Below are 17,693 nucleotides of genomic sequence, written 5' to 3'. Positions count from 1 at the left end.
CCCAACAGGCTTCAGTCAGAGTTTTTCTCTCCTGTGCCATATGGTTCGTTGATCTGATTGGTTGAAGCAGCGGGATTGATGGATGGTTCATCCCCTCACCTGCTAAGTATATTTTTTTAAAGGGTCTTCCCTCTTCAGCAGTTGCTAAGGATGACCTCCAGCATCTGATGCATCAGGTTAACCTGACATTGGCACACAGAATGCTGCCATTATTGATGCTATTAGTTACACCTGACAAGTCAAAATGTCCACATATAAAAAGATAGCACGGAAGCTGAGGGGATGAGCTGCCATTACTCTCATTACTCTGTAATATCTGATGTCCTCATACAAGACAGTATTGGAGTTTTGTGAGTCATCCCCCTCATTATCACTTCTATAATATGCCAGCATTGTTATTTTATTTTTACAGTAGTGAAATCTGCAATCCAGATTTATATTATTTTTAATTATTTAGGTTTTTATAATAATAATATAATATGTGGGCATATACATGTGTTTATACTGTCACATTATGGAAAATTACCTTCATTATGGGGACAAAACACGTGTATGCGTGCGTGCGTGCGTGCGTGCGTGCGTGCGTGCGTGCGTGCGTGCGTGCGTGCGTGCGTGCGTGCGTGTGAGATAAAGACAGTTAGTCTGCGTTGGTACAATTCCTCCTGATCACCAACAGAGGTCAATGAAGGCCTTGAGATGCTTCTCACCCCTGGAAGTTCTCATCAGTTCATCATTCAGTTTGTAGTGTTTTTTTGTTTAGAGGAGATGGCACAGAGGTGGTTGAAAGATAGTAGAAAGTCTCTCGCCTCAAGAAAGAGGAAGAGGTCAGTGGGGCCAATTAATCAGACTGACTGACGGAACGTTTTTCCACAAATATCCAACAATAGCATCATACTTAGAAACTACAGGAAGTTTGACGTCAATTTTTGGACACTTATACAACTACTCTGAGTCAAAATATTACAGCAGAAAATCATAGAGTGCTACCTTCAGAGATTTAGAAAGAAATACCAGCACAGCGTCACTAAATATTCACATCTGACTTCTACAGAGATACTTTAACAAACATATAGTAAATATAAACATAGAGTAAATAATGATAACAATCAGTCCAAGCAAGTTAATAGTAAATACATTTATTTAAGCACTGTAACTTTAAGACTAATTTTGACATGCCTGTACTTTGACTTTATACTACTTTACACTTGTACTCCAATATATCTCAGAGGCAAATACTGGACTTGTTACTCCACCACATTAACTTGACAGCTGTAGTTATGTGACACATATAGTTACCACTTACTTTTACATAAAAACATGAGATATGCTTATTTGATGTATTGCAGTACTATATTAGTAATCTACCTAGAAGTACACAAAGTATCTGCCATTGGTGCCACATTAACAAAATACGTCATTAAAATACTCTTATATCAAACTCACAGTTCTCTCTTTCACTCAGACGTTCCTCATTGACGTCAGCACTTAGTATGTTTCATGATGTTTTATTCTAAATTCACATTTGTAACACTATTGCAGAATCAGGTTTGCACAGATGATTGCATGAGTGCTGTCTGTAGTTATGACACTCCTGCGTTATGGTGGTTTTTATTCAAAGAGCAGCCACATGATGGCTGTCTTGGCTTTTGGCTGTACTTGCACTTGTGTTGTGTAATGTTTAATCTGTTATTTAATCCATTGGAATAAGGCTTGACAATTGTAGCAACCACCTAGCTGCATAAAATCAACTCAATTTGTGTTAAGTCAAAACTCCTTTTATAAGCAAAAGTCCAAAAGAAAACAAGACATATTCTCTACAAACCAACGAGTGTCTGCAGTGAGTATGTACCACAAAGTTCCTCTGTAAGAGTATCTTTAAAGTTACCAAGAGGGAGTATCTCTACAAAATACCTAAAACTAACCATCATGGAGTTTGCTGGTAGCATTGCACAGTATGGCACAGAAGAAAAAGGTTCAAGAACAAGTGTGATACAGTGAAGGGGCTGATAAACTTGTGTCACTTTTGCTGGTTTGTCCTATGTATCTGATTGGGCTGAATTAGTTCTCAAGTGAAGCATGAAAATTCAATTGCTGATGAAAACCACATGATATGACTGAAAGCCCCAGAAAAGCTAGCAAGTAGACCTTGAGTTGGGATTGTATTGTCTCAAATTGTTGGTTTCCTCGCTGCACATCTTGAAAGGAAACCTGTTAAGTGTTAAAATACTCTGCTTGTACTGTAATTGCTTTGATAACACCAGTGGAGACAGAATTACCACAGAGTACAATAAGGCCACTATAACAAAGCAAATCTCTTTAGGAAAGTATCCTTTGATGAAATCGTGTGATATTTCTGCACCGGCTGCAAGATTTTATCTTTGTGCCACAGCTAAGGCTAGCTTATTGTCCCTGAAGGAAAACTGCTTTGAAATCCAAAATATTTCAACCGTGTTGGCAATCAAAACTCTTAAACACCCACAACATCAAATTTTGTTTTATCACAGAAACTGCAGCAAATTGATGTTTGCTGACATAAACTCAAGGAAAACTCATTATTTTATCACAGAGGATGCTGAGGCATATAAAAAAAATTGAGATTAGCAGCAGCACACATTGCCAGCTCTGTTTTGATCTCCCTTCTTTCCGCCTTCACCCTTTTGGCCCTTTTGTTGTGGCGAGGCCTGCCAGGGGTCAGCTGAGGTCACGCCAAAAGGAGAGAACGAGGGTTAATGCCTTCAAACCCACTAATAACCCCCACTGCATCACCATAAACCCTTCCTGAGCCATTTTTCTTGGCTCTAGAGGGTCCAGACAGAGGAGGCAGGCAGCTGGAGGTTGGTCGCTTGCATCCACGCGTCTGGTTTGCATTAAATGGACACATGTGGTCTTTGTTTTGAGAAGTGCGGCTGACACGAACCCATGACCAGCCGTATGAAAAATGGATTTCTCAGGCAGCGGATTTAGACTAAACCTTGTTCAGGGTCAGTGTTTCACTTTAAACAGGAGGTATCATAATGACAGGAAGCGCAGGGTTGGATGTAAACCTTTCGTTAAGAATGATGGGAAGAGTATCGCTGCAATGCGGAGCAGTCAGTCTGAGAGGGACTTTGGACGCTAGTCAGTCACCAGATATGAATCTGTTGCCACGATCACATATGTTCGATGTTTCAGCTCAAACTTATATATCGCATGTCAGAGTTTTACAGCTGGATGTTGCCATAAAAAGCAGCCTTATTTTTCTGTCTGTGAGTGATATTTATGCTCCAGGCTCTCACACAATGGCTCAGTGTTTAGCTCAGGACACATGGTGGTTGATGGACACATTTGCTGTGACACCAATCAAACCTGTGACCTTTTTAATGACCAGACAATCTATTCAACCACGAGACCACCCTGCAACAACAAACAGCCACTGGATACTTACTAGTTTTGTAAACGATAACCAGCAATATATCTATTCTATTCTTTGTTGTCAATAAATCCCATGAAAAGGTCTTTTGAACATATCAAATCACCTTCATTGGTTTTTCAAGATTTACATCTCCAGTGTAAAACAGACCGATAGGTTGGGAAGTCTGAACATATTAAGAGTCGTACTCGTTGGTTTTGGATTTTTTGACAAGGAGAAAAATACAGAATAAAACAGCATTAAAGGTCATTTTGGAACCTTTTTGAGTTCCCTCTCGTCTTCGTAGGTGGCATCTGCGTAATTGCAGGTATCACAGCTCATTTTCCGCCTTCAGAAGAATTAATGAGCTGCCATTAATTCTTCTAAAATACAGGAAACGCTTTCCAAAAAGCAAGATAACACCTTAGAGTAACACTGAGGGAAACTGCTTTATGGAGCCAAATTGAACCTTTTCTTATCAGCGGTACATTGTGTTACACCGTGCCTCCCGCTTCCTTCACCTAAAACCAACAGGAAGATTTGTCTCACTCACTGAGCTTCACACAGCATGAATACTGTCCTGACAGGCATACACACAGTTACTCTGGTGAGTTAAAGTCACTGCTTTACAAATGACAAATAATGTCCAACATCAAAACCAAGTCACGAGTCCCAAGTTAAAGTCCAATATTTTGTCTTTTCTGGTCCTGAACAAGTTATTATTTGCCAAAAGCATCTTACCCTTCTGCTCACATGCACATTGATTTAAAGAATGTTATCAGGAAAATAGAAAAGTTGATTTGCAGCACACTTTTTAATGATAAAATTTTCTGCAAAAGTCACCAAAGTCGACAAATTTACCATGCAAAAATTTGGGAAATATACTTTCTTGCCAAGCATTAGATGAGGAAATTGATTCAACTGAGACAGAGTCAACAAACAAAATATGATGTTTTAATTGGGGAGTTTTGGAGGTAGTGGGAGAAGAGCCAGGCTAGCTGGTTGGCTGTTTCCAGTCTTAATGTTATGCTAAGCTAACTATTGACAGTTTATAGGAACAATACAGAGAGGACAAATTTTAGCATCTTGCTCAGGCCATGCACTTGCACTTAAACAGCAGCGCTTGGCCACATGATGCACCCACAACACATTAGCAGTTGACCAGAAATGTGAAACTATTTTGAGAATGGTATCTTTCTCATGACCATTTACTTACTGCTGGCTTGTAAATACCATCAACAATCTGTAGAACACATTTTCTCAAGTTACAGAATGCTCATGTCGGTGACAACCCTACTGCGTAAGACTGAAGTTTATGGGAAAAAACGGGACAGTTAGCTGCAAATGACACTTAACACATATCTCAAAATCATGTTAAAACATTACAAAATGATTAATTTTACATTTCCATTATCTCCTTAACCAAGCTAAAGATAGAAAATTAGCTGTGTAGTACAGTTCTGCAGAGAGAGGACAAAAGTTAGCATCTCACTCAAGCCGGGGCTTTTTTTCTGAACGGAGCCTTTAGCTACAGTCTCCATGGTGGATCACCAGTGGCACCATAGCACCATGTACTAGAGTGAAAGTGCATTATCTCACCATAAGACTAAAGAATGTTAGAGCAGTTCAATTATTAACCAGAAATAGGGGGGTTGTCTGTTTCAGTAAAAACTAAACATAAAGCATTTCCAGCTTACTTCATTGGCAAATGGAGGGGTTTCTTCTCCAACCTGTAGCCTTCGTTCTTGTCATGACCAAGTCTTTAAATGAACTTCATGAATTAACTTTCAAATTTATTGTGATGTGTGAGCAAAGGCGTGCACATGGGTGGATGCTGCGAGGGTTAACCAAATCAAGTCCTTGGCGTGAACAAACCCCAACACACACATGCAAACACCAGCTCAGCATTAGCTCAGTGGAATGCCATGCTGTGCACTTTTGTTGTGTGCCTTTTTTATGGTTTTTGTATTTTCACCGAAAGGAAAACACTGAGCTCCATTATGGTCATCTGTGCATGTGATAAACAGCCCAAACATTCCATTCATATCAGACCAACAGCTGCTGCATCAGGACCAGATGGAAACCACAAGATCTTTTCATCTGAAAACATCTTCAGCTTGATTTGACCTGGACAAAGAGATGGGAAAACAAGGACTGGGTGTAGGCCTAGACCTGACTTGCAGGTGTCAGATTGGGATACATATTATGTAGATAATGGAAATGTATGTTATGTTTTAAAATTAAAATAAAATGTGTACATGAATTTTGAATGGTTAATGGATACATGAAGGGTTTGGCCCTGAAACACTAAGCAATACCAAGTATGAACACGTCATGGAATATAATTTGCTTGTGTTTCTGCTTACCTAACGTTAGAACTCAGCTCATATTACCATGTTAACAGAGCCTATAAAGTCTTATAAAGTATTTCTTTCTTCTTAATACAAGGCCTTGTACCTTCGACTTTTTGTCAAAGAACCAGATATTTTTGTAATGCAGTTGTTAATAATTTAGACTGATGATTGAACCAGGAGAGTTTCATACTGATCCAAACTGAGGGACGTGTCTATGGAAAAAATTAATGGGACTTTTGGAACCAGGGTAGGGTGTACATTTTTCCATTTTCTCTTCTTCAAAGTGCAGTTAGCACGCTAAATGTTTATTATGTTAGCACGACATGTTAAGAGAGGAATGTGGGCATAACTTGACACCCTGTCATGAATTAGCAACAAACTTAACCAAAAGGTGATGCTGTATAGATGTAGACGTCATCAAAGTCCTTCAGAATCATCTTAAGGGAATAAAGAAAGTCTGTACCAAACTTAGTATGATTGTTGTTGAGATAGCCCTTTTTTGCTGTGGAGCCATAAACCAACCGATGTGGCCATCCCTAAACTACAAGTAATTCCATAACTTCACTACGGGGGCTAAAAACGTGGCGTGACGTGATGTGAGACATCCATTGTTTATGAAGGGACGTGTTGCATCCTAATCTTTGGGTTTCTGGACATAAACTATTGAGACCAAAATGTGTTGTGAAACAAAAAACATTAATTTGTCATTTCCACAGAGTACCTGAGGACTATCCAGATCACCATAATAAAACTGACACTTTCTTGGAGCCAGAATCTTGTAGCCGTTGGACAAACTGCATCTTAAAGCATTCAGCATGGTTTTTACTTTTTTTTTTTTTGACACTGACACATTGATATTGCCATTTGAAGGCTTACAGTGGCTGCTCCTGTAGTCTCTGATATCCTTTCACTCATTACCTCAGGACACAGCACTGAATGTGTTCAAAAACTTGTTTTGAAAGGGTTTCCTGGGTATGTCTTCTTTTCTGCTTTAATTCACATCATTCCAGCTTAATCAGCATGTTATGTGAAACTTCAGTTAGTTTCCAGCATGTCCCTGCAGCAGTGTAACTTTCACAGATTCCTGTATTTATTGGACTTGGCAATGAGTTGGATCCTGATTTTGAGGCAAATTTCTTTTCTAATTGAGAGCTGCTTTCTTGTGTTGGATCACTGCCATCTCTTGTAAAAAGCACTGAGGAAAACGTATTGAGATCATCTGTGGGGAAACATGAGATAACTTGTTTGTATAATTCACATCATGACAATGGCCAGTTTGGTGCAGGTTACTTTAGAGTTACAAGAGCGAGAGTCTGCTAATTTGAGACAATAAAAAGTGTGTGGAAAGTTCGGAGTCAAATAGCAGACCTGGAGATCAAAAACACCCTCCTCTCAAACACAATAAAATATACTGGGGGTGATCTGAACCCAGTAGATCTGAGCTTAAGTAACAAACCTCTCTCAGATGCCTGCCTGAAGAAACGATCTCACTGGTTGAGTTCAGCCTGAATGGGTGGACACAATTTGACTTTTTTTTTTGAGTGTGAGTGAACAACAAAAACAAAACAATGACAAAACATAAATGACAAGTTCTTTACTGTCATGAATGACTATTGCAATTACTGAAAGCCCAATTTAAGCATTGTCGCTGGCTATTATTTGTTCTGGGGCTGCAACAATAACCCTGAAATAAATAGATTATTGCTGTCAGGTAATTGGTGATTGTGTTATGTATTGTGTCCACCCTTATCCCCCAACACACAAATATCTTAAATAGGAGGGTTAAGGTTAAAATCTGACCAATCCAAATTAAGCTCTAACACTAATTGGCCTCTGTACATAACACATGTGCATCCAGCAACATTAATTATAGCTGCCTGTCCATAAATTAGTAGTGTCACTTTCTAATAAAGCCTTTCCCTTTTCTCTTTCATTACACTTATAACAGGCCTGACGTTGTGTGGAGCTTGCAATTCCTTGTCAGGCAATCAGAGTTTATTAGAGCCCTTTTTTATGTCCAAATAGTCTTCAGAAACCTGACAGCCATTACACAGGAAAGCTCTGCTAAATTCTTTGCTGCTATTAGTGGTTGTAATTATAGAAATGATCTCAAACTGACTCACAGAGAGTTTTTGCTGCACAAAGGGATGGAGGTTGGTCACAAACCTCCAGTGGGTCCAACTGTGGAGCTTGTGCATTTGATGTTACAGCTGCAAAAGTAAATCAACAGAGTCCGTCCCTCAGTTTCATCCTTTTGTTCTTTATCACACAAACTTGTTCCATTCTCATAAAAACTACGCTTCACACACACTTTTATATCAGTTATTATCACCATAATTATTCTTTATTTCATCCATATCTGACGGAATAGTTTGACATTTTCTTTTTCTGTTAGATGAGAAGACTGATCAGACTCAATCCTGTGCGTTAAGTACAGAGATGTAATGAAGCGGTGGAACATGAACCAAAATAAGTTTGTTAATTTACAGGTCTGCACTGCGACTGGTGCACTCAACATTGATTACATGTATTTCTTATGAAAAGGATTTGAATAGAGCTGCAGCATGTTGGTCAGGACTTGTAATACTCATACCATAATCCTATAATGTTCCATAGGCACTGGAGTATGCCTGCCTGTGCACGCTGTCATGGCGTCAAATATGGGATATTGTGTGTTATTTAATGTTTTCCTCCAAAAAAGTTAACATTGGGCTTTTGGTCTTAGTCAAATCAAAAAGCCACAGGTGGGAGGAAAGCGCAAAGCTATCATCATGTGTTTGGAGTTGATGGGCACATGGCAGAGAAAGGGTTAAGAGTCACATGGTAGCGGGTGGTATTATCAGCCTTGGGCTGTAAAAAAAAAAGTGTAGAAAAAAAAAACCTAAGGAGAACAAAGAAATCAGAGTCTATTTAAAGAGAAGTCGCCCCGGACTCTGCAGCCGTGTGACTCCCGGCTTTGCGCACCGCACACAGCTGCGCCAAACCCAGCCTGCCTGTGCACCACCACGGCTCCTGACGCCTGTGAGGATGCGGACTTCTCTGATCGTGTGCTGCTGCTGCGTCTTTGCGTTGCAATGCTTCCCGAGCACGCTTTGTCTTCCAGTGCGGGGATCCAGCAGGTACAAAGTGGCACCGGTGAGTTAGAGGACGCTTGTTTTTCCATCTTTTTCGGCTACTTGTTGCAAAGTCGAAGCAGAAACTGAGAGGAAACTTTCTCCTGCAGACGCTTGCAGAATGTTTTGATACTGAATGAATCGACTTTGGTTTTCATGTCGCACGCATGAGAAACGATTTCTTTTGCATTTTAAAGGAGTCTGCAGTGTGGACTTTCTTCAGTCCCTCTCCTGATTCCCCCACGCCCTTAACACACACTTACACATGCACACACACTTATGCAATAGTTTGTAGCTCTTGTCTCGTGCAGACTTTGGAGGGAAGCGAGTCACTTTGCTGCGGAATAAACCGCATCCACCTTATTGCATGAAGAATTAAGTTAAGGTTTAAGTAAATCTTCACTCTTCTGCATCTACAAGTGCAACCGTACACCTTCACACGCGCGCGCAGGCGCGCCATTTCCTCGGAATCATCAGTACCAATGATACTTATGTTGTAATTATGAAAATGGCTATTTTACGCGCGCGCAGGAGCTGACCTGTCACTGTAATTAGCCCGGGAGCTGCTCGTACTTTGAAAAAAATTACTATCATCACTATTTAGTTTTGTCTGCTCAGCAGCACTGAAGCAGTCATGACTTTGCAGCCAGAACCTGACGTCTTCTCCTCTCCATGCATGCAGGATGACAGCAGAGTGTTTTGGTTTTGCCTCAGTGCAGCCAGGTCTGATCTCTGACAAGGAGAGAGAAAAAAATTAAGGTTGCTGAGTTCCTCCGTCTGCAGGGCAGGAAGCAGTAATAACAGGTCTTAACGGCATTTTGTCAACAACACCATAAAGAGGGGGTCCTCCATATGGACCCGTCATGACGGCGTCAGTGGCAGGCGTTACACTTGTACAAATACTGTCACAGTCAGGGGTTTTGGTGGCTTTTCTGCCTTATTTTCATTCATCTGTTAGCCTGACTTTGGTTTACTGCTGTGGCCACATGCTGCAACTCATTATTGTTTAATATTTTTCATTCTAATGTTTCTTCTTTGTGTGTTCTAGTGTTGTAATTTGGGATGCCATCATATTGACTGCAGCCTGAAGTGTTTCCCTTGTTTAGACCCTCTCTTCTTCTGAATCATATTATTACATCGTTTTTGTAACCTTTATTTACACAAAGTTGGCTGGTTTAGCATGCATGCCTTTTCCTGTTGTCCTGGAATGTCCTGTTTGTAGGTACACAGACAAAGAAAGAATTTATCCAAACAAACAGCTCAGATAAGCAATTACAGGGAAGAATGGAGTAAATACAGAGAATAGTCTTGGATTTCGAGAGAAGCGTTTAAGTGTTTTATTTTTAGGGAGATTGATGTGTACAGTAAATAATGTTTGGTATGTTGCTGATGCATCAGCCAATCACAGTGAGTGCAGTTTGGAGCAAAGCTGATAGATATAAGATTTTCTCGCAAGCTTTACAGAGAAATGAATGTTGGTACATCTGTCAGTCCAGGAAGAATCCCCAGTCTTAGAGAAGTGCAGTGGTGACTGTTGTTCTTATCCCCAGTAAAGAACTTTAAAATTGATCAAACAACATGAAATAATGGTGCCACGCAACATCACGGCAAAAAGGCGAGTGTGTCCAAATTTTTCCGGCATCTCTCGCAGAGTTTAATAACCGATGTGTTCTATGATATATAGTCTAATTTATCCAAATAATAGATCGATAGAGGTAGAATCATGGAGTCAAGCGCAGTAATATATTGCCATTACATTGCATAAAAAGGAAATAAAAGGAAAAAGGAGTAATCTCGTAACAATGGTCTCCAGCAAAATCACAAGAAAAGTGGCTGTTTCCAGTTTTGAACACTTTTTGTGCTCTTAAGATGCCAGATCTTAACCTTTTAAAACAGTGAAAAGTTTGCATGTAAAGACATACAGACCCTGCAAGAAAACATACCTGACCAACCAGTGCCACATACAAGTGTAAACATGGAGAAGAGAAAGAATGATGTTGTTTGTGCTACAGGTGGCCCCTCCTTTCTGATTAACTCTGTAAGCAACGCAAGTCAGGAAAAACGCTGATTGGGCACGATCAGTTCTTTCAGCCAAGGCAAGAATTTATGACCGTGTTATAATCCACAGGGTCCCAACCTGTGACTCCCAAGATAAATTTGAGGGGTCATGAGATGATTAACAGGAGAGAAAGAGAAAAAAACATAATGTCTGCTGCACACAGTTATTTTTTCAGACTGTCCTCTAACCTTTGTGTTTGTCTTGTAAATAACTGGATGGTTTTTCTTCTTCAGGACTAAAAATTGTTTCAATAAAATGAGCTCAGTGGTCAAAAACATCAAGATTGATCTTGTCATGTCGATCAGTCAACATGCTTTGAGATTTTGAGCTTCCTTTGTGTTGATTCATTAATATCCTAACTGTGTTGTTTTTCCATCTTGATTCACAGTAATCTGAGGTCAGGACATTGTGGTGTTAAGACATGTCTTTGTCAAGTGTGATTTTCTGTAGAGTTGAAAGCCAGGTTGGCTGTCCTTGCAGCACATTATCACAACTATGCTGCACCTGTGGTGACAACTATGTTTTGTCTGCTGGTCATTTCACTGCAAAGCCTAATCTGTAGTCTTGTCAATTTGTTACCCCATTGTTGACAAAGGAGTGAGTGATTGCACAGGCCTGGACAGGCCTCGGGGTCTGTGGCATTCAGGGCAGCAGGATTCACAAAGTGCCTGTTTTCTCTCTGGAGTGAAGAGGAGGGGCTAACAGCTAACTGTTTGGATATTGCTTTTGTCAATACAACCTGAGTTCTTGGGTTTTCCTTTCTGTTATGTCCCATCATGTAGATGTCTTCAGGCAAAATGATTGGTCGGGAAACCGTGAGAGCGAAGGTGACATCAGAGCCATCCTCAGTTCCCATCGAATAGATCTAGGTCACAGCTGCGCCGGGCTGTGAGTGGCCAATGAGACACAACAGGGGGAGGGGGGGATGCAGTTAAAAGGCACATGCACCCCTCCTTCATAAAGTTAATCAGATGCTTTTGTTTGTTAGCGAGTAGCGCACTCAGCTCAGCCTCATTCTGAATCCCTCACTGACAAGGCGGAGGGAAGAGGGAGGGGAGGCAGCTCAGGTGATTCTGAATGATGCCTGTCAGGGCTGGGTGAGTTTGGCAGGATGGTGTTGGTACTTGAACTCATTAACGTTCACATCACTGAGTTTCTGGATGGCACAGAGCTCCAGATTGCTGAGAAATTGCACAGGGTGCATCTCCATCTCTTGATCCACAAAAGGATGGGAAGTGGAGAAGTTAGCCGCTACAAAATCCAGTTTTCATCATTGTCCATGGGAAAGAATGGAGAGGTGCCAAGAGAGCCGAAATCCACCTTCACTGCAAATCAGACAACTGGCAGAGTTGATGGTAGATCTGATCAAGAATGGTGATCTCATCTTCCAATATACCAACCCTTAGGCTTAAATTACAATGGTAATGGTAACATATTGATACTTGGTAAGATGAAGTCTTCATCAAAGTCAATAGGAGTCATCCTCTGGGACAGTGAATGTCCGACAGTTGTTGAGAGATTTCAGCTTGGATCAAAGTGGTGGCCGACAGACCAGCAGAGCCATCCCTCGAGCTACGCCGCTAGCACGGCTAACAAGTGTTTATGTATCAGTGATAGACTTCTAAATGCCAGGTGTTGCTCCAGATGGGACTTGAATGTGGAACTGCAGTCAATACAGTGGTTTTAAAGTCACCCCACTTTCCCTCAAAAGAGAAATCTGGACTGGACTGGACTGAATGTGAAGCCGAGCAACTGTGATGTCCTGACTTCAAATCTGATGGGACTTTTTATTTCATATGAATCTTCTCATCTCCACCTACCTCTGCTAATAATGAAGAAAAGCAAGCAAAACAGCAAAGACTAGAAGACTTGAATAAAAGAATAAAGACAGCGTGATTTGCCTGGTAACTATTACTCTCCTGGGGACGTGCTCTCATTAATAATCACAATCAACAATGAAATCATCAGTAAGTCGCCCAGACGGGCAGAAGATCTGCAGGTCTGACGTCTCAGCGGAAGAGTTTTATTTGTGCCAGCAAAGATAAGAGACTTAAGCAGATGCCCAGATGGTTCATATCGCCTTCCACTGCCGGGTGTTTCTGATTTTCAGATGATATATAGGATTAGGAGAGTAAGAGGGATGATAACGAGGTATTTGTTGATGAAAAATCATACCCCCCCTCCCCTTATCTGTTACTATAAATCCTCTCGCTGCAAGCAATCCTTTGTCCCTGTTTTTTCAATGAGAGCACACCCTTCAAATTGAAACCTTATCTGTCTCCTCATGTAAACACTCACTTATGACTTACTTCCTATCATCCGGATTCACTGTTATTAGGTTTAGACAGTTTCTTTTGGACAGTTAGATAACATGTTGATGAAAGAGCTTCTGACTTTAGCGGAGCTCCTTGTTTTTCTGCTACAGGACAGATTTCTGTCACCTTTAGCTCCTCTCAATCAATCACTGAACCAGTATAATTTTTACTTTAAATGTAAATGCATCCTTAGATCTTCTTTTACATCATCAATCTGTGATGATCTGTGAATTTCAGATGATTGGGAATTCTTTGATCCACTTTTGCCATTTCCTTTTCCATCAACCCACTTTGTCTCAACCTTTCTTTTCCACTTCTGCTGCAGTTACACATTTCCTACGGCCCTTATTCAAAACACATGCTGCGTGGATGCAATGCATTGTGGTGCGTTGATGCTAATTCCAGTGTACAAATTGGTCTCTTGGCCTTTTTGTTGGTTGTTCCACTCAGATTTTTTTATGGAACGAATATGCTTTTGCATTGCTGAAACATTTTCTGAATGAATCATGCAATGTTTTACTCTTGTGTTGCTAATCTTTAACCAGAATTTTTCACAGCGCCAAGTCTCCAATACTCAGGAGGATATGCTGATTGAAAGTCATTTGGCTCTAAACTTTTATGTATGTATCCCTAATAGACCAAAAACTAAGCCGTTCTGATTTCCGTACCCTATCTGTGGCTCTCAGATCCAAGTCCATTTGTTCTGACTGAAGAAATGGATGAAATATATTGTTTAATTTTTTAAACGGCTCAGTAATTTCCTAAAACAACTGGAAACAGACAAACAAACAAAAAGGAGGAAGGTGGAAACTCTTTCCTTTGATTCATTCAAAATAAACTACAGGGATTATTGTACTTTCACATGAAAAGATGTGAGGACTGACAGAAGGAAGGAAGGACGGACAGAATGTAAAAAACCCTGAAATGTATCCCCTCAAATGTAACAGAGGGAAAGTAGAAAGTGAAGTACCAGAAATACTTTCATTTGCTTAACTACTACATTTTTTGAGTGTGGTACTTGAGTCGATGCACCTAATTGCTTTCCACCTTTGCTTTTAAGGTACTAAATTAAAGGTCTCTCTCCTGAAGTGGTGTGGTTCAAAGAGGACTTGCAGGTGGACTCAGTCAAAGGGTTCTCAGTCAAAGCAGCAGGGACTGCTTTCTGGCTCCCTGCAGGTTCTTGGTCATGTCAAACACAGCGTGACCTGTTGGGGGTGATGGTGGTGGGTTTGTTGTTAAGACTCTTCAGACGCACCGTGTACAGGCATGTCTCTCTGTGCTCTCTAAATTCCACTGTCAGCTCCCCTGCACCGCAGATTTTGTCATCACTGTAACAGAAGCTAGATATGTCCATACTTGTAATGGACGGACCGCTCCCCCTCCACCGCCACCACCACAAGCTGCTTTACATGTTCCCAGCATGAAGACGCATCCATGACGCCTTCAGGCTCTCTGGGAGTTTTGTGTCTGATCATCCGCTTCTTGCACAATCAGCAGAAAGTGACAGGCTAATTGTCCCAAGGGTAATTCTTTCTTTCTCAAACGTCGTCACAACAGGACTTCCTTTGTCTGCTCTGAAATTACACGTGAACACGAGAGCAAGGCTACAAAACTTCTGTCTCAATGGCTGAGTCACTGATATTGGATCACCTGAAAAGCACCGAGGTTGCAAAACAAACCCTTGAGCTTCCCCATTTAAACCCCTTGAGAACCAGTTAGAGTTATTGACAGTGCAATAACTACATTTCCCCTCAAAGCTTACCCAGATGGACAGAGGGGTTTCTACATATCACTGTCCTATATGCATACATGCAGTCGAGTTAATGCTCTTGTTTGGGTTTGACCTTGAACTTTGATGTGAAACCTGTCGGGAATCAGGCACATTTAGGGTTTTAGTAGACTGTGGGGTCAGACAGGTCAAACAATCCATTTGACATACAGGCAGGGGGTGGGGGTTTAAAGTCCTTTAACCGCACGTTTTAGGTTTTTTCATCTCCCTCTTTGAAATGACAGAGGCGGCTCCCTGTGCACCCACCACTTAGAATTAGCCAAAGTTTTACGAGCCTGAAAGCCGACACTCCCTTCACCTCACCTCACTGATTGGGATCAGGCAGCGGGCAGCTTCAGTCTAAACTGTCTCGTTTTGGGGGACAGAGGTCGGCTTGTGACCAGGTGATTTCCAGTTCAAATCCCAGTTCCTAACAAAGGCCACAGAGGCAGTGGAACACAAGGCGTAGCTGTGGGCAGGACACTGTCCTCACCAGCAAAACAACCCTGAGAATGACTAAGGCCACATTACTAGCCAGGTAAAGCTGGTAACTGCCCCAAGAGCGCAGACCCAGAGGGGCCACAAATCTGTAGGGAATTTTCACCACTAAAATTGTGGCCATGTCTTTTGGGATCCGGTGTGAAAATGTGGTTTTAAGAGATTTATTAATCTAGTTTATATTGTGGTCACATGATATGCACATTGCTAACAAAGTCATGATTAAATTACTAGATAAGAGTACTGGTTACACTGGACTTAATGGTAACTTGGAGGCAACATTGCACTGAGGGCAGCAGGAGAAATGGCCTCTTGCCCACCTAATAGGTCAATCCAGACAGGGCAAGGGCCTGTTGTTGCTGTGTGAATAATAACTTGTTTGTCAGGAGAAAAGGAAGAAGTAAACACACAATATTGACAATATTGCAGAGTTCACGTCATGTTTCCTAAAGTTAGAGCAGTCTTTTTTTAATTTGTGACCATAATTGTAGCCTGAAGGGCACCTTATGGAGTTCTTTTTAAACAGTTAGATTTACATCCAGTGCTTTCCGCAAAACATGTTATGTGTATCTTGGAGGTCTAACAAACAGATTTAATGCATTCCCCCCTCATACATTTTGTATTTTATTGTTTGATATTTTGAAATCACCACTGTTTACATCAGTGCTAGCTGGCAGTCTTCTTCTCTCTTCACTTGGCTGCTGCGTTACTACGTTTTTTTGGCACCACATACTGTCAACAGAGGAAAGCATGCAACCTTCAACAGGGATTCATATTCACTTGTGCATGCGTGCATGAGATACAAATAAAACAGGGGCCCACTCATCAAAACAGGGCTTCATGGCACCACCAGTTGAAAAAAACACCGCAGCTATCCTCAACTGAGTAGTTTTTAAGGCTAAACTTACCCAAACTTTAACCACACAGAGGGCAGATGACAAAAAACTGCTGTGGAAGGCATTGACAAACAACATGTTTTATCGTTAAGTTTAGGGGATTTCCAGACATGTCAAAGGCTAAAAAAAAAGTCACGGTTGCATTTAAGAATATCAGAATAAGCCTTAAAAACCCACTATGTGTATTTAATCTGTGATTGTATAATGTAAACTCCTCCTGAGGTCATTAAAATCCCCAAATTCCTATAAGTGATAGTGAGGACATGACCCTGCTGTCCTCAGTGGTGGCTACGGGCTTGTGTAGGCGCACTCAGCATTCTCCAGAGTAAATAAATGTAAAAAAGTCAAACAAATGGCGACTGAATTCCATGCTAGTTTTGTTTTCCAGCAGTTTCATGCAGCCTTTACATTGATATGTTTCAGGCCTGCGTTACACTTTGATAAGGCTTTTGTTGTTTATCTGAGGTTTTTGTTGTCAGTCTCTTCTGCAGGAGGGCAGATAAGAGTGCAGAGAGACAAGCCTCAGATCAGACTCATGTAACAAAACCTCCAGAAAAAGTGTGGAACGAAGCTGAAAAACAAGCAGTTTTCAGTTTGGGAGCCACATCTCTTTTAGCTCATTTATAACAACACTAACGCCTATAGGATGTGGACAAAAACCTCCCCCCTACTGTGATACTTTGTGCAACAAAATAAGCATCTAAAATCTCCTTTAAACAAAGTGAAGCACAGGAGGTGGAGGGGTGGGGGGGCTCAGGGAGGTGTGTACTGTTTGTTCTGTGATCCAGACCCATCAGTCACTGTGTTTCTGCAGTCTGGAGCACATTCCACAAATCCTGCTGGGTTTTGTTCCCCTTAACCTACAACGACATGGTTTCAGTCCTGCAGAGCTGAGTGAGGCAGGCTCGCTTTAACACAACAAAAGCATGGTTGTGACTTCACCCAGACAAACTGCATGCATTAAATTATTTTACTTTTACTATTTCATATATAAAGTGTCTAGTGTGAATTAGGCTTTTGATGTAGGATTTGGAAGGTTGATGTAAAATAAAAATGCTTACAGTTGGTATTTAGTACTGATATATAATACTTTGTTTCCTCCTGGGCAGTCTTCTTGTCAGTACAGAAAGCCTCTGTAACATTAAATCCATCATGCATTGGATTGAGGATGCATTTTTGCCTTGTAATTCAAATTTTAGTGTGTTTTATGTTCATGCTGACGTATTATAAATGAGTTATAAGCATGAGGTTACGTGACGTTGTAGAAGATGTCTTTTCTATTGATTTGAGTGTACGATCTTT

The 17,693-nt window shown here is 41.0% G+C and overlaps 1 protein-coding gene across 1 annotated transcript in view; it reads left to right on the top strand.

Annotated features, from left to right (window-relative positions):
• Positions 1-8,711: 8,711 nt before the first annotated feature.
• Positions 8,712-17,693, top strand: part of LOC139332460 (stromelysin-3-like) — a 32,295-nt gene continuing 23,313 nt past the window's right edge. Inside the window, 1 exon segment of the mRNA XM_070964430.1 lies at positions 8,712-8,877. Within this exon segment, the coding sequence (XP_070820531.1) occupies positions 8,770-8,877 (108 nt within the window). The 5' untranslated portion in view covers positions 8,712-8,769.

Source organism: Chaetodon trifascialis, chromosome 6, assembly GCF_039877785.1.
Source record: "Chaetodon trifascialis isolate fChaTrf1 chromosome 6, fChaTrf1.hap1, whole genome shotgun sequence".
Lineage (NCBI taxonomy): Eukaryota > Metazoa > Chordata > Actinopteri > Chaetodontiformes > Chaetodontidae > Chaetodon > Chaetodon trifascialis.
The sequence above is the reverse complement of the archived record's forward strand: the minus strand, read 5'-3'. Positions and strand labels throughout refer to the sequence as shown.